Source organism: Xyrauchen texanus, chromosome 8 (genome assembly GCF_025860055.1).
Source record: "Xyrauchen texanus isolate HMW12.3.18 chromosome 8, RBS_HiC_50CHRs, whole genome shotgun sequence".
Classification (NCBI taxonomy): Eukaryota; Metazoa; Chordata; class Actinopteri; order Cypriniformes; family Catostomidae; genus Xyrauchen; species Xyrauchen texanus.
In genome coordinates, this window is record NC_068283.1 from 23,198,146 (window position 1) to 23,216,990 (window position 18,845).

General features: G+C 37.5%; 1 protein-coding gene across 1 annotated transcript; it reads left to right on the forward strand.

Moving 5' to 3' along the window:
- The first annotated feature begins 6,592 nt into the window (after positions 1-6,592).
- Positions 6,593-9,712, forward strand: LOC127647891 (nicotinamide riboside kinase 1-like). The gene is made up of 7 exons (XM_052132407.1): positions 6,593-6,772; positions 6,866-6,956; positions 7,078-7,126; positions 7,832-7,997; positions 9,260-9,331; positions 9,429-9,535; positions 9,616-9,712. Exons 1-7 carry the CDS (start codon positions 6,744-6,746, stop codon positions 9,702-9,704), a joined length of 603 nt encoding a protein of 200 aa, XP_051988367.1. The 5' UTR covers positions 6,593-6,743; the 3' UTR covers positions 9,705-9,712.
- The last annotated feature ends 9,133 nt before the right edge of the window (positions 9,713-18,845 follow it).

Below are 18,845 nucleotides of genomic sequence, written 5' to 3' on the forward strand. Positions count from 1 at the left end.
CTGGAAACCAAGAATTAGACTTAAAATTCCCAAATGTTATAAATTATTATAAAGCTGCTCAAATTAAAACCTATATTGATATGGATGAATGGAGAATCTAAAGTGAAATGGAGGAAGATTAAAATAATTTACTGGTAAGAAGATATTTATTAACAGAAGTTAAAGTAAAAGAATTAAAAAAGGAAATGCATCCATTAATAAAGTATTGATACATACAATACAACCATACAATACAAATTTTAGGAATTTTAAAGAGTGCACTTGAAAGAGATATTCAGGACACTCTGAATAAAATTAAATGTATACATATATTGGTGGGAAGATGAATTAAAATAAAAAATAGTCAGCAAGACTTGGAAGAAGTATCACATTCCATACTACTCAATCCAGTGTCCAAGAATATCCGAGCATATTTTGTCCAGTGTCCAGTGGAATATGTGCGGAAGATAAATTTTTTTTTATAACACCTGTTATTCAAAGTAAATACAATAACATGGTAAAAGGGGATTGTTGGAGAAATTGTGTAGAAAAAAATGCTCATTAAAGTTAAATTCTATATGAGTGCTCTGAATTCACAACTTATTGGAATGAACTGATTACACTAATATTTAATAGTTTATTTAATATTTAACTGCTCAATAGAAATACATCCAGAAAACCTCATTTTGATTAAAATGCCATAGTCCTAATGAAATAAAACTGAACAAAATATATATTAGGGTAATCAGAATAACATCTTTGAAACAGATTACAAAAAATAGTTTTAAACCCCCATAATTTTAAAGATGGAGAGAAACTATTCTGGAAATTTATCAAATGGAGAATGTAACATTTATAATGAATAATAAAAGTCTGGAATGTGAGCATAAATAGGATTTGCTTTAAAATATATGCATTAATTTAGATAGATATTTCCTTCAGATTCTTGAATTTTAAACAAAATGAGTTAAAGTATGATGTCCTATCTCATTTAATATTTTAAAAAAGAGGTGATGCATTAACTTTCCAATTTATTTGAAATAAATTATAACATATTATATTATAAAAAATATTTATATATATATATAAAAAATATATAAATTAATGAATTACACGTTATTTATAGAATATGTTGTGAATGGTTATTTAATATGGTTTTTCAAAATAGCATCATGTTTAATTAATATTTTTTTTATTATCTTGATGTACAATTTGTATATTGCCTTTATATAAAAAAAAAAGTGCAAAAATAAAAAGGATAAAAAAGCTACTAGTGGTTAATTAAAAATTGAGCACTTGGAAAACTGTATGCAAATTATATTGTAATGAAATAATTACACGTATTTGTTTTATTTGTTTTTAAAGATTTATCATCTATCTTTAGTATTTTGTGTACTGCTTATATTATTATAACTTCAATTAAAATACTGTATGTTCATCTCGATTCCATGAAAGAAAGAAGGTAAGAAACTGTACAGAACAAAGCAAATAACTATATTTGAGAGAATATAGGAGAGGAATGAGGAACATTCTGCAGTCAGGGTTAGAAGTGTTTCAGTGTTTAGATAAAAGCTTTGACCTAGCAACTGTTGATTTTATGGTCATTAATGTTCGTAATGTTGCTATTGTTTTATGCACTAAAAATGAACTTGATGTCTCATTGAATTATAAACTTTGGCCATGTACTGACAATCCTATTAGATTTAATGTTTATTTAATTCATGTAATGTTTAATGCATTTTTTTTAAATGTCAACAGGAGCAATGTTTTAGGCAGTTTTCCTTAGTAATAAATAACAGAGTATGTTTTCTTTCTCTTTGTACATTTAAGTTAAAATAATTATTCTAGTGGAGATATATCAATTCAGACCATTACGTTCATCTTAACAAATGTCTCTTTGTTTGCAGATTTTCAATAGAAATGGAATGAACCACAACTTTCCTTACAGCATTTGATATTGTCACATTCCATGGAAGTCTCTGCCCTCTCCTGTTTTAGAAATAATAACAAAACACAACATTACACAAGATACATAGATTACACAAGCATGAAAACAAAAGCAGTAAATTGTCATTTTGAATCACAGAATCACAGAAATATCAAAAACGGTTTCTCAAGGTTACGATCAAAGAAAATATTTCAAATCAGCAATAAAATGTTATAATATTGGAATTATAAATTGTGCTTCTTTACCTCATATTACGCTAAAACACTAAATTTTCCCGGTTTGTGTAGCTAACGCGCATGCGTTTTATATACTAAAATACAATTTTGGCCAGCAAGCAACCATTTAGTAATGTCCTAGCTACCACCTAGAAACACCCTAGTAGCTGCCCAAAACATCCTGACATTGCATAAATATATATATAAAAAGGATCATAAAATGTAAAAAAAATACTTAATTTATTATTTTTTTTGTGTATAGAATCCTAAAACATTTTTTCTCCCAAATACATGGTTACAACTAAGAGAGATTATAGGAGATTATTTGGTGCTATAAAAGTAATCTACAGTATATGGCTCCAGTGGTTAAATCCATATCTTCATGTGTTGGTGAGAAACAGTTCAATATTTAAGTCCTTTTTTTTTTTTACTATCGCTCTACTTTCTTTTGACATACTGGTCCTTTTTTACTATAAATCTCCACCTTTTGACCAGCCCTGTCCAGTAGGTGGCGATATGCACGAACAATGCATATCACCAAATAAAAAAACAGAAGAAGAATGTGGAAGTGAAAGTGATTTATAGCAAAAATGACTTCAATATTGATCTGTTTCTCACCCACCCCAATCGAAGACATGGATTAAAACAATGGAGTCGTATGGATTATATTTATGATGACTTAATATGCCTTTTGGAGCTTCAAATTTCTAGCCACCATTTGCTTTAATTGTACAAACCAACAGAGCTGAAATATTCTTCTAAATATCTTAATTTGTGTTCAGCAGAAGAAAGGAAGTCATGCATCTGGGATGGTGTGAGGGTGGGTAAATGATTAGAGGATTTTCATTTTTGGGTGAACTATTTCTTTAACTTTATCACTGTCTTAAAGCGGTTTTTGAAATCCATTCTCTCAGGTTAAAGAAAGGTGGGAATGGCTTGGGCTTGATGTAAGGGGCCCATTCTCTCCTACAGTTGACCATCACACACACATCTTGACCTTGACTGACTACCATTCCAAATGGGTGGAGGCATTTCCTCTGACTCAATACCTGAGTCAAGATGTAGCCGAGTGCGTTGCTGAAGTCATTGTTCAGCAGGGCTACCCTCTTGGAATACTCTCCCGGCTTTCCAGAGGGACCCTCAAGGAAGTAAGCGACACATCTTGCTGTGAGGAATTCCTTATTTTTAGTCTGCTGTCTTGGACACGATTACGTTTTGTATAATAGACTTCGAGTTTTCAGTTTCTGTCTTGTATTGTTAGGTTAGTCTTGAATTGATGAAACGTGTGTGGTTTAAATGAAAAACTTTGGTGATACAACACCGCCAAAATGGTTCTGGTCACTGAGTCCCTTCTCATATGTGATCTTTAGAATTTTGTTAAAGATTTCTCTCAACTTTTAAGATGTTTTTTGAGTTATTTTGAACTTTATCCTATATGTAATGCTAATACCGTTTTTGCTTCTAAAAGGGATAGTTGACCCAAATTTGAAAATTATGTAGTCATTTACTCACATTTAACTTATTTAATGATAATTTTAACTAGTTAATTTAACTTTTTTTAATCCGGGTACAAAAAGCTCTACTGCAAAATAAAATGTTTCTGCATGCCCAGCATTAATTATGTGTTTCAGGATGTTGGATGAGTTGGTAAAGAAACACAGAGTCACTTGGCATGTCCATCTCCCTGCTCTGATCCTTCGGTTCTGTTGCACAAATCACCCCACAACTCGAGGGAAACCCTTCACCCGCATGCATGCCAGTGACCCGCCATTCTCATCTTCACCCAGAGAACTGCCTGTAAGTCAGAATGAAATAATTTCATCCAAAGAGTTTGTAGTCTGTAGTCTAGTTGACATGGGCTCTGTCTTTCATAAGAAATTACCAGCTATTTGTACTGCACTGTAAAAGGACACTTTTACTTTTTGTTTGTTGTGTGCCACCTGTCTGGTTTCTCACTATAGTTGGGTGTGACTGATGTTCCGAGTTCTTTCATCTCATCCACTGAAGCCAAAAATCTAGGAACTGTCTCTGAGACTTTGGTAAGACAGCTAAATATAATGTAATATTTTTTTGTTTGATTGGTATCATTAACGACAACAAATTAAATGTTTCTCTCTTTTTTTTCAGGTGCACTGACTGAGATCAGATTCCTTCAGTTCAGGAGCGAAAATAAGTTTTGTCATGGTTATATGAATTCTAAATGTTTTCATATTGGATTGTCTCAAGTAAGACTTGTAGACTGCAAGTAAAGAAGCATTTGAGCTGCCATGCTTGGGATAAACCCAGGTTCGAGTCTGGCCCAGGTCATATTCCCATCACTCTCTCACCCCTTCTTTTCCTGACTGTCTGCAAACTTAAGTTTTTAATTTTTGCCCTGTACAGTACAAAAATTGTAAAGCAATACAATTATTTAGAAAACTGAAAAAGGAAACCACACTTTACTGTATTAGAAATTGTAAACCATCCTTTTATATGAATTAATATATTTTTGAATATATTTATATTAATAATTTGGTAAGAATAACAGGAAACAGTAATAAACAATACAATAAGGTTTTGTTCATGATCATTAAAGTAATATTCTGGGTTCAATACAAGTTGAGCTCAATTGACAGCATTTGCGGCCTAATATTGATTACCACAAAAATAAATAAAAAGAATCTGTGTTACAGTGAGGCACTTGCATTTTTGGAGAAAGAAAGTTTCTCTCAAAAAAAAAAAATTTTTTTTTGTAGTTATCAATATTATGCTATAAATGTTAGTTGTGCTCAGTTGCACTTATTAAGTTCAACTGCAAACTTATTTAAATTGTCTTTTTCTTACATGTACCTCACGACCACTCTCATATTAGCAGAAATACATGATGGAAAACGGAGATAAAAATGAGAAAACTAATCATTAAATCTTTGTAGTTATCAATATTATGCCATAAATGCTGTCGATTGAGCTTAACTTATATTGAACCCAGAACATTCCTTTAAAGCAGTAGTTAACACACTAACAATGATCTTTACAGCATGTTTTAATCTCGGTCAATGTTAAGTTGTACATACACATATTCTAATTTGTTATTAATTTTTTATTAAAAAAAATTGTTGCATTAACTTGTTGAACAAACAACAAATTTTCATAACATTATCGAAAAGTAATTAATGCTATAAAAAATCTCAATATCTAATGCATTATACCTATTTTAGTTCTCATATAGAATTAAAAGTTGCTTTTCCCTAAACTGCTTTTTGTTGTAAAGTCCACTTATTATCTTCAGGGTTGGGAGGGTTACTTTTTAATGTATTCCACTACAGATTACAGAATACATGCTGAAAAATGTCATTTGTAATGTCTTTCCTTAGATTACTCTGTCAGTAACGTATTCTAAATACTTTGGATTACTTCTTCAGCACGGGTAGATTTTTTTTCACTTATTTTGACTGTAAATCTCTGCCAGTACCGTGAGACAAAATACACATTTTACAAATACATTCTCTGAAAAACCTAAATATCTTATGCAGTGTTGTTTCTAAAACAAGATTAATCAAATAGATCTTATTTTAAGGGGTTTTTAGATATTTTTACAGGAAAACAATACTAAAATTATGATCAAGAATGCGATTTTTGACCTAATATCAAAGATCAAATATGATCGTGTGTGGTAACATGTGCATGTAAAATGGATAGAAATAGTGTTTTATCTTTAGCGTAAAGCTGACAATTGACGCAAGGTTTATTTATATTTTTTCTGCTCCAAACTTACTTCTCTGTCTGCTCGTATGAATGTAACACATCAAAAGAAAGTGTTTCACTGCTGTTCAAATGTACTTTGGATCACATCATTTATATGTTTAAATGTTTTCCATCTGAAAGGACTAAATATGAAATGAAACAAATGACAATAAAATGCAAAGTAATCTCTTCAGTAATCAAAACACTTTTTGAATGTAACTGTATTCTAATGACCAAATATTTAAATTGTAACTGTAGTGGAACACAGTTACTTATATTTTGTAATTAAATACGTAATCCCGTTACTCCAACCCTGCTTATCTTCATTCCAATAATAAACCCTGTGGTTTTATACTAAAGCAAAGCAATACCAAATCATGTACCACATATCTTCTAACTCTGTGTTTCTTTTATTACATTATGATATCAATCGTCAAAGGAAAAAAATATCAAAAGACTTAGCTACAAATATTAATGGCTTTGAACAAGGTTTTGATAGCCTTCTTATTCTGCGACCTAGAAAAATTCTGACTGTTGTAGTTCAGCAAGCAGAGCATATTAAATGGGATTATGGTTAGAAAATGTACATTTATGTGCATGCAATTTTGTTAATAAGATGAAAAGATTATGTGAATACAAATATTCATTAAAAGTTAGTACCTTGTAGTGACAAACCAGTGCAGCAGATGGCATTACCGACCAATTTTGACTTGGAAAAAATGAACAGCGAAGAAGCTAGTGCACGACAGACGCATTTATTAACACGTTAGTGGCGCTCAGTTGTACATAGTTCAACTGCAAACTTATTTAAATGGTCACTCTCATATTAGCAGAAATACGTGATGAAAAACGGGTTTTCATAGAAGAACTGATTAAAAATGAGAAAACTAATCATTGGAATTAGTGGGTGAGTAAAAAAATGCGTGAAAACTTCTACAATTCTCCCATTGTCCTGTGTCCGCGTATGTGAATTATATATTATAACTCATTCGTGTGCTAGGATGACAAATGGCGGAAAGACCACTCTGAGTAAAAGCCTTCACCATGTTCTGCCAAACAGCTGTGTTATTTCGCAAGACAACTTCTTCAAGGTACCACACCCTCTTTATGAATGCTCATTAGACAATGAAAATAATGTATCTTAATGTTTTTATACATGGCTGAAAGATCCTTATTATTTTTACATTTATTAAGTTTGTGGTGCTTTCGCAGGATGATTTGATGGTCCCTATTGATATCAATGGCTTTAAGCAGTATGACAGTAAGAACAGTTCACTTGCACATGTGATCCATGCCAGTTCATCACTATGCAAGACATGCTGTAGTTGCATTTTGTTCTACATCGCCAAAAATATGTGGACACCCAAACACCACACTCATATGTGCTTGTTGAACATTTCATTTCAAATGTTGGCCCTAAAGAGTGGAGCTGCTATAATGGCTTCCACTCTTTTAGGAAGTCTTCTACTAGATGTTGGGACATGGCTGCAGGGATTTGCTCCTATTCATACACAAGAGCATAAGTGAGGTCAGGCAATGGGTTTGGTTGATGGAGGTCTGGTTTGGCAATTGGTGTACCAGTTCATCCCAAAGGCGTTCAGGTCTGGCTTTGTGCAGTTCAATAAAGTTATTCCACACAAGACTCTGTAAACCACTTCTTATGGACCTCATTTTGCTCAGAGTCATTGTCTGGAACAGAAAATATATGGCCCATTCTATTAAAAATGTTTGTCGAAGGAGGTTGCATGGATATATGCTTGATTTCATGTACCTGCTAGTAAGGGGTGTGACTGAAAAAGTAAATGGGAATGTCCACATACTTTTGGCTTTGTAGTGTACATCAATTATTTGTGTGTAATGTATCCCAACAAGCTAACCTATTTTACAATACACAGTATATTTTATACATTATTCTCACAAAATCAACTGATTGTAGTTGTGATGTAAATTAAATTGATCTCTGCAGCTCTGGATGCACTGCACATGGACAGGATGATGAGTGAAATTAACTCATGGCAGGAGGATCCTGAGAGCTTTATGTTATCTCGTGGTCTTACGCTGAAATCCACAGCATCGCTGCAACCCAATGTGTTTGTTCTTATAGTGGAGGGATTCCTAATTTTTAATCATGGGTAATGTGTTTTGTTTATTGTGTTTATAGCTCAGCGAACTACCCTACCAGTCAAAAGTTATGATTCACTGACAAATTTGGGCACGTATTTGTAAAGCCATCAAAGCTATGAAATAACAATGACAAAACATTTTTAAACTAGCCAAAACTCAAATTCTCACAACCACCTTTATGCAGTGCATCTCTTTTTAAAAAAAAGGAGTTCCCATATAGGCAGGGCACTTGTTGGTAGCTTTTCCATCACTATCTGGTCCATCTCATCCATTAATATTTTAAATGAACATTTTATTATCTTTTAGTGGTGATTATAAAGCCCCCAAAGTTGTTGACATGTGCCCCCTCCCCACGCTGGATGTCCGCATGCCTAAATCCACCTCTGATTACGACGTCGGAAGAGAGAAGATGGAACATCTGGGACATCTGTGGTAACTTGTTTTTTTTTTAATACTAACTCCAGGGTAATATATAACAAAGTATAATGTTATACATTTAAGCTAAATAATTTAATCTTTACAGTCTATGGACCCTTTTCACAGACTGTGATGAATTTTTTCTGCCTTATTTACCAGTGTAAATCTAGCAAACATTTGTATATACATTTTTTATTATTATTTAGTTTTAAATGATAACATTACACTTTGTATTATTTCACCCTTAAATTATTTTTAAAAAACAAGTTACCACAGATGTGATGAGGTTTCTCCCTTTTACCACTATATTTTGCTTTCATTTACTACCGCATTTCAAACCCCGATATTTGAAAGAGTCCATGGGGCCTCTTTTATCTCTTTGAGAGGGAAATTGGTTTGCTCTTAGAGTACAGGTTACTCATTTTTATTTATAATTTTGTCAAGTTATGTTTTCTACTTTCTTGGTAGATGATGAAAGACATAATCAGCCCTGCTAAAAAAATTTTTTTTTATTTGAATTTTTTACATTTTTTATTATTGTGGATTACTTGATATTATTACGAACAATTTTAATATGCATTTCAAGTAGGCCAGATTAAGGCATGATGGTGACACAGCAGTGGCAGTTTTGTCCTGTTTAATGTGTGCTGCCTTTGTTGTAATTGCAAAGGAAGAGCATTCTTATGAGAAACAAAAACAGCAAAAGAAGATATTTGTGTACATTTATTAGTGTAAATTATCTGTAGTACAATGAAACATAATTGACCTTGCACCACCATTAATATGTTTCATATTTCTTGTGATTGAATTTTTATATGTGTTTGTATGGATGCTTGTATGACTTTACTTCCAGGCCTCTTAATATCTTATTCGACAAGTGGTACTTTCTACAGATACCTTATGAGACATGCAAAGAAAGAAGAAGGTACAATAGGAGCAAGACTCCCTGAAACTGTTTGATGAGTCTGGTTTGATAAACATCAGTGTTGTGACTGAGTCTGACTCCTCCCTCTAATTGATAGCTCAAGAGTCTATGTGCCTCCAGATCCACCAGGCTACTTTGAAGGGCATGTTTGGCCCATGTATCTGAAAAACAGAAAAGAAATGGAAGAGACAGTAAATGGCATAGGTAATGTTTGAGCAAGTCACCTGTGTTATAATTGTGGTGAGCTGAATAATGTGGTTAACTGTCTTTGCCCTTTTATACAGTGTTTCTGGATGGAACACAGAAGATGGAGATGTTGCTCTCCACTGTTCTTGCAGAAATTCAGGGAATGCTGATGGATATACAGAGCTGAGTTATCAAGTGAGTGACTCTGCTACTTTTAAATGTTCTTCTAAAGGTTTTGCCATTAACACTCCATTTCTGTCTTTCAATTTCTATGTAGAAAATACAAGAATTGAGGGAATTCTAAGATTGCAAGTGAAGACCAACATTCCAAGCCTGTTTCTAAAAGTAGGCTACTAGCTTTTGACCACAAGCCACATGGCTGTCAGTCCACCATCAGAGAACACAAATCTCATGTATTACTTGTACAAATAAGCCAATGAACATAGCAGAGCAAGTTTAATGCATTAATTATGCTGTTCTATGCTAATGATATTCTAGAATTCCTTTTTAAACTATTTTGAATGAACGATTTCACTTGACATTTGCAACCATTTTTCATTGTAGTTATGACATTGATCAGGTTAATTATTTGATTTGATGATGATTTTTGCTTTTGTTTGCTAAAGAATATGTGCAAATGTTACATAATATAGCATGTAATAAATTAAACACTTGGTTTCGTTTACCCTTTAGTGTTTGCTGTGTATGTTATGTGAATAAAAAAAAAAATGAAACAAATTTTTTTTAGAATACTTTAGCTTGTCTGCTACATTGTTAATTCTGCAAGGTCTATGGGTTGGATTAAAGTAAATAAAAAAATGGGAGAGCTAATCTACACCTAATCTATGGGATGGGAAGGTTTGGAACAACGTAACAAAAAAAGAAGAACAAAACAATACCTCCGAAGTCTAGATGGCAAAAATAAATAAAAAGTCTTAGTAAGGAAAAAAGACACCTGAAAAATCAATGGAGGAGGACATCATCAGAAGAGAGGCATGGGATTAATATCCTCCAGAATGATTTTAAAGTACGCCTAGGAAAGCTGCGCCAGGTGGAGAACCTCTGGGTCCGATGAAAGAAGAAAGGAAGGATAAGAACTACTTTTTATAATGATCCATTTATATCTGTGATAGGTCTTTTTACAATGGAAAATGATGGATCACTAAAAACATCAAAGCAGGAGCTGGTGGAATACCTGAAAAAGATCTACACAGATTATCTAAGGCATGAGGAAAGGGTCATAACTTCAGATATGCCCCCAATATCCCAACCATGCTACCCATTTGACATTATAATGGCTGGGTCTATCACTCTCATTGGCTTTTACTCTAACAATGGAGTTGATCATCAGAGGGTCTTCTTGGGTAGTGGGATTAGAACGCATAAGCTCTGGGCTCCGTCTACCCCCAATTCGTGCTTATATGGACGATATGACTACTCTGACATAACCTGTACCTTGCACAAGGTGGCTATTAAAAAAACTCCATGCTAACATCTCATGGGCACATGTGAACATCAAACACAGTAAATCCAGATGCATTTCTGTTGTTAAAGGAATGCTCACAGAAAAGAGATTTTACATTGAAGGTAGACCCGTTCCAACAGCTTCCTTTTTAGAGCCTGGGACATTGGTATGATGCAAGCCTTAATGATGTTGAGCAGAGTGAATATCTAAGAGAAAGATCATCAATAGCTTGGCCAGAATTGAGAAGACAATCCTTCCTGGAAAGCTAAAATTGTAGTGCTTCCAGTTTAGCCTGCTCCCCTGACTGATGTGGCTCTGCAATCTATGATTTTCCCATCACACAAGTGAAAAAACTAGAGAGGACAGTTAAACAGTATATTAAGAAATGGCTTGGACTCCCACGTTGCATCAGTAGTAATGCCCTGTAAGGGAAGACCACTCTAGCATTGACCATTTCAAGTCTAGTGGAGGAATTAAAATGTACCAAGGCAAGAATAGCCACCTATAATGTTCTCCCCACACCCACAAATCTCAAACAGTAGTTTGGAGTAGACCAGCATGCTTTTTTTTGCAAAACGTCAGCAACATTGAAGCATATCTTAATTGCATGCCCAAGCAGTCTCAGACAAGGGCAAAATACATAGGCATAACTGTCAATGCACTACCTTCCTGTCAGACATCCCAAGTACATACAATTACCATCATATCAGCAGGGCAATGTGGCAATATCCTTGTAACACCAAGGGAGTTAGGTTTGTTATGTACAGCTTGAGATTGGAAAATGCATGTTGATCCACCATGATGCATCTCAGTTTTTCCACCAGATATCCTATCTAAAAAGCTGAGACCAGATTTGATTCTGTTGTCCAGCACTTGCATGCTCCTATATTTCATTGAATTGACTGTGTCATGGGAGGATAGGCAATGTTGTTGCCAGTTATGTCTGGTAAGGACCTGCCTTACAACAGGCCTACAAACCCTCAGTCCAGCCTCTCTTAGCCTATTTTGGAAATTCTGAGCGCTGATGGAGAAATTGTGCGTTCCTGGTGTAACTCGGGCAGTTGTTGTTCCGATCCTACACCTGTCCCGCAGGTGTGATATTCGGATGTACCAATCCTGTGCAGGTGTTGTTACACATGGTTTGCCACTGCGAGGACGATCGGTTGTCCTTCCTTTCTCCCTGTAGTGCTGTCTTAGGCGTCTCACAGTACAGACATTGCAATTTATTGCCCTGGCCACATTTGCAGTCCTCTTGCCTCCATGCAGCATGCCTAAGGCATGTTCACACAGATGAGCAGAGACCCTTGGCATCTTTCTTTTGTTTTGTTTTTTCAGAGTCAGTAAAAAGGTCTCTTTAGTGTCCTAAGTTTTTATAACTGTGACCTTAATTGCCTTCCATCTTTAAGCTGTTAGTGTCTTAATGACCATTTCACAGGTGCATGTTAATTAATTGTTTATGGTTTATTGAACAAGCATGGAAAGCATGTTTAAACCTTTTACAATAAAGATCTGTAAAGTTTTTTGGATTTTTACAAAATTATCTTTAATATACAGTGCCCTGAAAAAGGGACATTTCTGTTTTTGCTGATTTTATAATAAAATTGTTCGTAAATATATCAAGTAATGCACAATAATTTCACAAAATTATTTTGAACTAAATTCTTCAGCAGGGCTGATTATGTCTTTCATCATCTACCAGGAAAGTAGAATACAGAACTTAACTAGAATGTTAAATAAAAACGAGCAACCTGTACTCTAAGGGCATGTTTAAAAAAGTGTAAGCCCCACCTCGTTTGAGGAGATGTATTTAAGTGAAACCAAACCAAGAGATGCTTCAGTTGTTGTGGTTTTACTGCAGGCAACTCGGCTTTATTGTGTGATAATAAAGTCTATTCTTCTGTAATCAAAACCCCAAAGATGTTGAGTGATTTTTCACAAAATTGGCAGAAACTACTAATACACATGATGCATAATTCAAAAATGGTGTTTAATTGGAAGGTGCAAACATATTTACAGTGCAGGAGGAAACAAAAATAAATAAAAACTGTACAAAAAGAAAACAAAACAGCAACAATTTGCTAAACTGAACGGCCCAAGTTGGTGACACTGCTCAATCCACAATCAGAGCTGCATGCATTCAGCCAGCAAGCCTATTTATAGGCTAATGCCCCACCTACAGGGCATACCAATTTAACAGAAACAACCAAAAAATTTGCAACAATCAAATAAAATTATTTAAACACTCAACACAACAAAACTTTCCAAACTGTCATGTCTTGTCCTGTCTTGTCATGGTATGTCTCGTTTCTGTTCTTTCCCTCTACACTGTCGCCCTCTGCTGATCGTTATATGTTACTTTCCCTCTCCTTTCCCTCCGCTTCCAGCTGTTTCTCATCTCCCCTGAATTCCTCGTTAATCCTCTTCCCACCTGTTCCCCCTTTCCTCTGATTAGCTCCGTACTTCTCTCCCTGCTCTCGCTGCATTCTTTGTCGGATTCTCACTAGAGTTTCTCTCACTCTAAGTAAACTACAGTCCTGTTATCTCTGTCCTGATTCCTGTCCTGTTGGCATCCGCTGTCACCTCTCTCTGTTTGTTGCTAACCATCTCCACTATTTGTGCCCAGTTATCTGACGCTACGAGAGAGTTGGTATCTGCTATCCACCCTCGATTCCGGTCGGCCCTTGGAAGAGATCCACAGCCTGTAGTTGCTTCCCTGCTTACCCTGACTGTTACCCAAGGACTCCCTCTGAGACTACCAGGAAGCACTTATTTGTTCTGTTTATTATTCGCCCTCTCTGCGGGTTGTTTGTTTGCATACCTCTCAAGGAGAAGACTTTGTGTTTGACATTATTCCCTGAACTTCATTAAAAGACTCTGTTTTTGTTATATCGCTTTTGGGTCCTCACTTACCACCATAACACAAACAGGTAATACCACAACCATTAACAGAAGAAAGTTTAACTACAAATAAATTGTAAAAAAACACAGTTCCTAAATTCTCCCCTGTGACATCACACCAAAATGGTAGCTTCCACAGGAAGTGATGTGGCTGTTGCTTTAAAAAGCAGTTTGACCCAGATTATGGGTTTGGTTGTACAGAGTGTGAACTGGGAAGTTTAACTGCTACCAGCTTTGTGGAATTTTTTTGGGAAGTCTTTTCAAAGTCTGGACTCTGTAAAATAGGCTCTGTGCATAAGGAATCCTTTAGGTCCTGGAAAGCCCTATCTCAGTCCTGAGTCCAGTTCACTTTTTTTGGCTTGTCTTTTTTAGTTAAATCAGCAAATGTATGCAGCTAGGAAAAAGGCTCGTTCAGAGAAGTTGGGGATAAAATGTCTGTACCACCTCACAAGTCCAAGGAAAGAACGGACCTGTTTCTTGGTCACTGGCTGTTCTGAATACTTGATGGCCTCCACTTTCCCCACCTGTGGACGTATTGCTCCATGACCCAGCACATACCCTATGTATTGTGTCTCAGTCCAGCTAGGGTGCATTTGTCTGGGCGGAGAGTTTGACCACCATTCTTATGCAGCAGCACATTTCTCAGTCCCATGGAAAATAGCTGGAGCTCCATGAAGCCCAAAGGGTTGGACACAGAACTGAACATGTCCAAAGGGTGTTTTAAATGCAGTCATCTCCTTACTCTCTGGACTTAAGGGGACCTGCCAATATCCCTTGCAGAGGTCAAGTGTGGTGAGATACTTTGCTCTTCCAAGACTCTCCACTAACTCATCTACCCTTGGCATGGGATACGGGTCAAATTTGCTAACACTATTGAGCTTGCGGAAATCCAGACAGAATCAAAGACTGCCATCCTTCTTGGGCACTAGAACAATAGGATTTTTCCATTCACTGGTTGAAGGTTCAATCACACCAAGACTCTGCATGGTCTTCAACTCTTCCTTCACAACTGGCAGAAGTCTCTCCGGGACCCAGTATACTGGCTGATGAAAGGGTTTGGGATCTTTGAGAGTGATGTGATGATGGATCATGCCTGTTCTGCCAGGTGTATCCATAAAGAGTTGGGCCGGGAGGCACTGTAGAAGTTCCTGCCTTTGTTCATCTTCCAGGTGCTCAAGGCTAAGCTGACTGTTGCCCTGACGTCCAGGCAGGTATTGTTCCTCTATTTCCTCTTCTTCTTCCACAGATCACACGCACAAGGCTGTTGCTGTTCCAGGTAATTACACAGATGTAGGGTCTGGTTGTGTGGAACGAACATACCACTGCTTTAACATGTTGACATGGAAGATTTGCAAGGGTTGGGTCCTGGATGGGATCTCTATCTCATATGTCACAGGGCCAACCTTCCGCTTTATTTGATAGGGGCCCTGCCACCTAGCCAACAGTTTATGCTCACTCGTTGGTAACAACAAGAAGATCTTCTCACCTGGCTCAAACATACATGATCTGGCTGTTCGGTCATACCACTCTTTTTGGCGTGCTTGAGACTGCAGGAGGTTTTCGCATGCAAGGGCTGTTGTCTTCTGCATATGCTCTCTTATCTTTAGCACATAAGAGATAATGTTTTTCATGCCTGGTTTATCAGTGGCTCCCAACTCTCCCTCAGTACATCCAGAGGCCCTCTGACTGGGTGAGCATACAGCAGTTCAAATGGCGAGAACCCTGTAGATGCCTGAAGCACCTCCCTATATGAAATCAGGAGGATTGGAAGCCATTTGTCCTAGTCCTTGCCCGCATCCATACTTCCTCAGCATGGTTTTCAAGGTCTAGTTGATACGTTCAACTAGACCATCAGTCTGAGGATGGTAAGGGGTGGTTCGCACTCTCTTTATGCCCAGCAATTGATATACTTTTTGTAGGGTGTGACTCATGAAGTTTGGGCCCTGATCTGTGAGCACTTCCCGAGGTATGCCAACCTGCAAGAAAAATCATAGGAGTACAGTGGCTATTTGCTTAGCTGTGACCTCTCGTAGTGGATATGCCTCAGGGTACCTGGTAGCATAATCGAAAATAACCAAGATAAATCTGTTCCCTCTCTGACTCTTCTCCACAGGCCCAATTATGTCAACTCCTATTTGCTCAAAAGGAGTGTCAACTACGGGAAGTGGTATGAGTGGTGCATAGGCAGGGGTACGACCAGTAGTGAGCTGGCATTCTTGAGATGATTTACAGAACTCCTTAACCTCACTGTACATCTTTGGCCAGTAAAATCTTTGGCAATTCGCATTAATGTCTTCATAAAAGCCAAGTGACCTGCCCAGGGAATTGAATGCCCAAGTTCTAATACCTCCTTCCTGTATGCCATAGGTACTAACAGCTGCAGTCCGTCTTCCTTACTCTGTCTGTACAAAAGACCATTTTGCACCACAAAAGTCTCACCAAGCAAAGACATAAACATTCAGTTAAGGTTGAGTTCTCACGCTGAAGCTGGGCTAGGTTACCAGGGACAACTATGTCTGCTTCAGTGAGTTTGGGTTCTTCTTCCCCTTCCACAGCTTGCTCTGTGGTTTCCAACAACCCTTCAACCCACTTCCTACATATCTGCCGCCTTTCCTGCTCTGTAGGCCTTGACTCACCTAAGCTAGTCTCAGAGCTGAAGGGCATTTCTTGCAGTGTGTCTGGGTTTGTTTCTTGGTGCTGTGGAACCGGAGTAAGCTGCTTTGCATGGGCTCTCGTGACGACGCCACACCATATAGTCTCTTGCACCAAATCAGCTAGAACAGGGAAGTTGGTACCTAACAGGACAGAATAGGGCAGCTTGGTAGCAACACCAAGCAACACAAGTACTATACATGCCTACTGTGTAGCAATGAAGATGGAAAAATCTTCAATAATATCTTGGGTTATGATTAGGTCAGATAAACTTGTAAAAGAATATGAAGGGATATAAGCAGGGTTGGGGAGTATTGGAATACATGTAATGAGATTATGTATTTAAAATTCAAAATATAAGTAACTGTATTCCACCACAGTTACAGTTTAAATTGTTGGTAATCAGAATACAGTTACATAAAAAAAAATTGATTACTGAAGAGATTACTTTGTATTTTATTGTCATTTGTTCCATTTCATATTTGGTCTATTCAGCTGGAAAACATTTATACATATAAATTGTGTGATCCGAAGTGCATTTGAACAATGGTGAAACACTTTCAAATCAAATCAAATCACTTTATTGTCACACTACCATGTACACAAGTGCAACAGTAGGTGAAATTCTTGTGTGCAGTTCCGAGCAACATAGCAGTCATGACAGTGACGAGACATATACCAATTACAATAAACAACATACTTACACAACACAATTTACATATCAAATGTACACATACTTACACAACACAATAATTATATACAATGTACAGTAGACAATACACACAATATAGAATACACAATATACAATAAGTGGGAGTATATGAAATATATATAAGTAGTTGAATTGAGGAGAATATGTTGACAGTCCAGTGTGAGATTATAGATGAATAAAGTGCAGTGCTAATTATTGATCCTGATAGATCAAGTGTTCAACAGTCTGACTGCTTGGGGAAAGAAGCTGTCATGTAGTCGGCTGGTGCGGGTCCTGATGCTGCAATACCGCCTGCCTGATGTTAGCAGTGAGAACAGACCATGACTCGGGTGGCTGGAGTCTCTGATGATCCTCCGAGCTTTTTTCACACACCGCCTTGTGTATATGTCCTGGAGGGAGGGAAGCTCACCTCCGATGATGTTTCTGGCAGTTCGCACCACCCTTTGCAGGGCTTTGCAGTTGTGGGCGGTGCTATTGCCGTACCAGGCGGTGATGCAGCCAGTCAGGATGCTCTCTACAGTACTAGTGTAGAACCGTGTGAGGATGTGGTGGTTCATTCCAAACTTCCTCAGCCGTCTCAGGAAGAAGAGGTGCTGGTGAGCCTTCTTCACAACGGCCTCAGTGTGGACGGACCATGTGAGTTCCTCAGTAATGTGGACACCGAGGAACTTGAAACTGCTGACTCTCTCCACCGGTGCGCCATTAATGGTGATGGGGCTGTGTACTCTGTCTTTTCTCCTGAAGTCCACTACAAGCTCCTTGGTTTTACTGACGCTGAGGTAGAGGTTGTGCTCCTGACACCAGCGTGTCAGAGTGTGCACCTCCTCTCTGTAGGCTCTTTCATCATTGTCAGTGATCAGACCTACCACCGTCGTATCGTCAGCAAACTTAATGATGGTATTGGAGCTATATGTTGCCACACAGTTATGCGTGTATAGGGAATACAGGAGAGGGCTAAGCCCTGCGGGGCTCCAGTGTTGAGGGTCAGTGATGAGGAGGTGTTGCTGCCCATTCTAACCACCTGACGTCTGCCTGACAGGAAATCCAGGATCCAGCTGCACAGCGAGCTGTTTAAGCCCAGAGCCTGGAGTTTCTCATCAAGCTTGGAGGGCACTATGGTGTTGAATGCTGAGCTGTAGTCTACAAACAGCATTCTCACATATGTGTTCCTTTTTTCCAGATGGGAGAGAGCAGTGTGTAGTGTAGATGCAATGGCATCATCAGTGGAGCGGTTGTTACGGTAGGCAAACTGCAATGGGTCCAAAGAGGTGGGCAGAACAGAGTAGATGTAATCTCTGATTAACCTCTCAAAGCTTTTGCTGATGATGGGGGTCAGAGCAACAGGACGCCAGTCATTTAAGCAAGTGATTGTGGCTTGCTTCGGTACAGGCACAATGGTTGATGTTTTGAAGCATGTGGGGACTACAGACAGGGAGAGGGACAGATTGAAAATGTCCGTAAAAACACCAGCCAGTTGATTCGCGCACGCTCTGATGACACGGCCCGGAATGCCGTCTGGGCCCGCGGCTTTACGGATGTTCACCCGTCGGAAGGATCGGGTTACATCCACAACAGAGACGGAGAGTGAACCAACCTCTGTA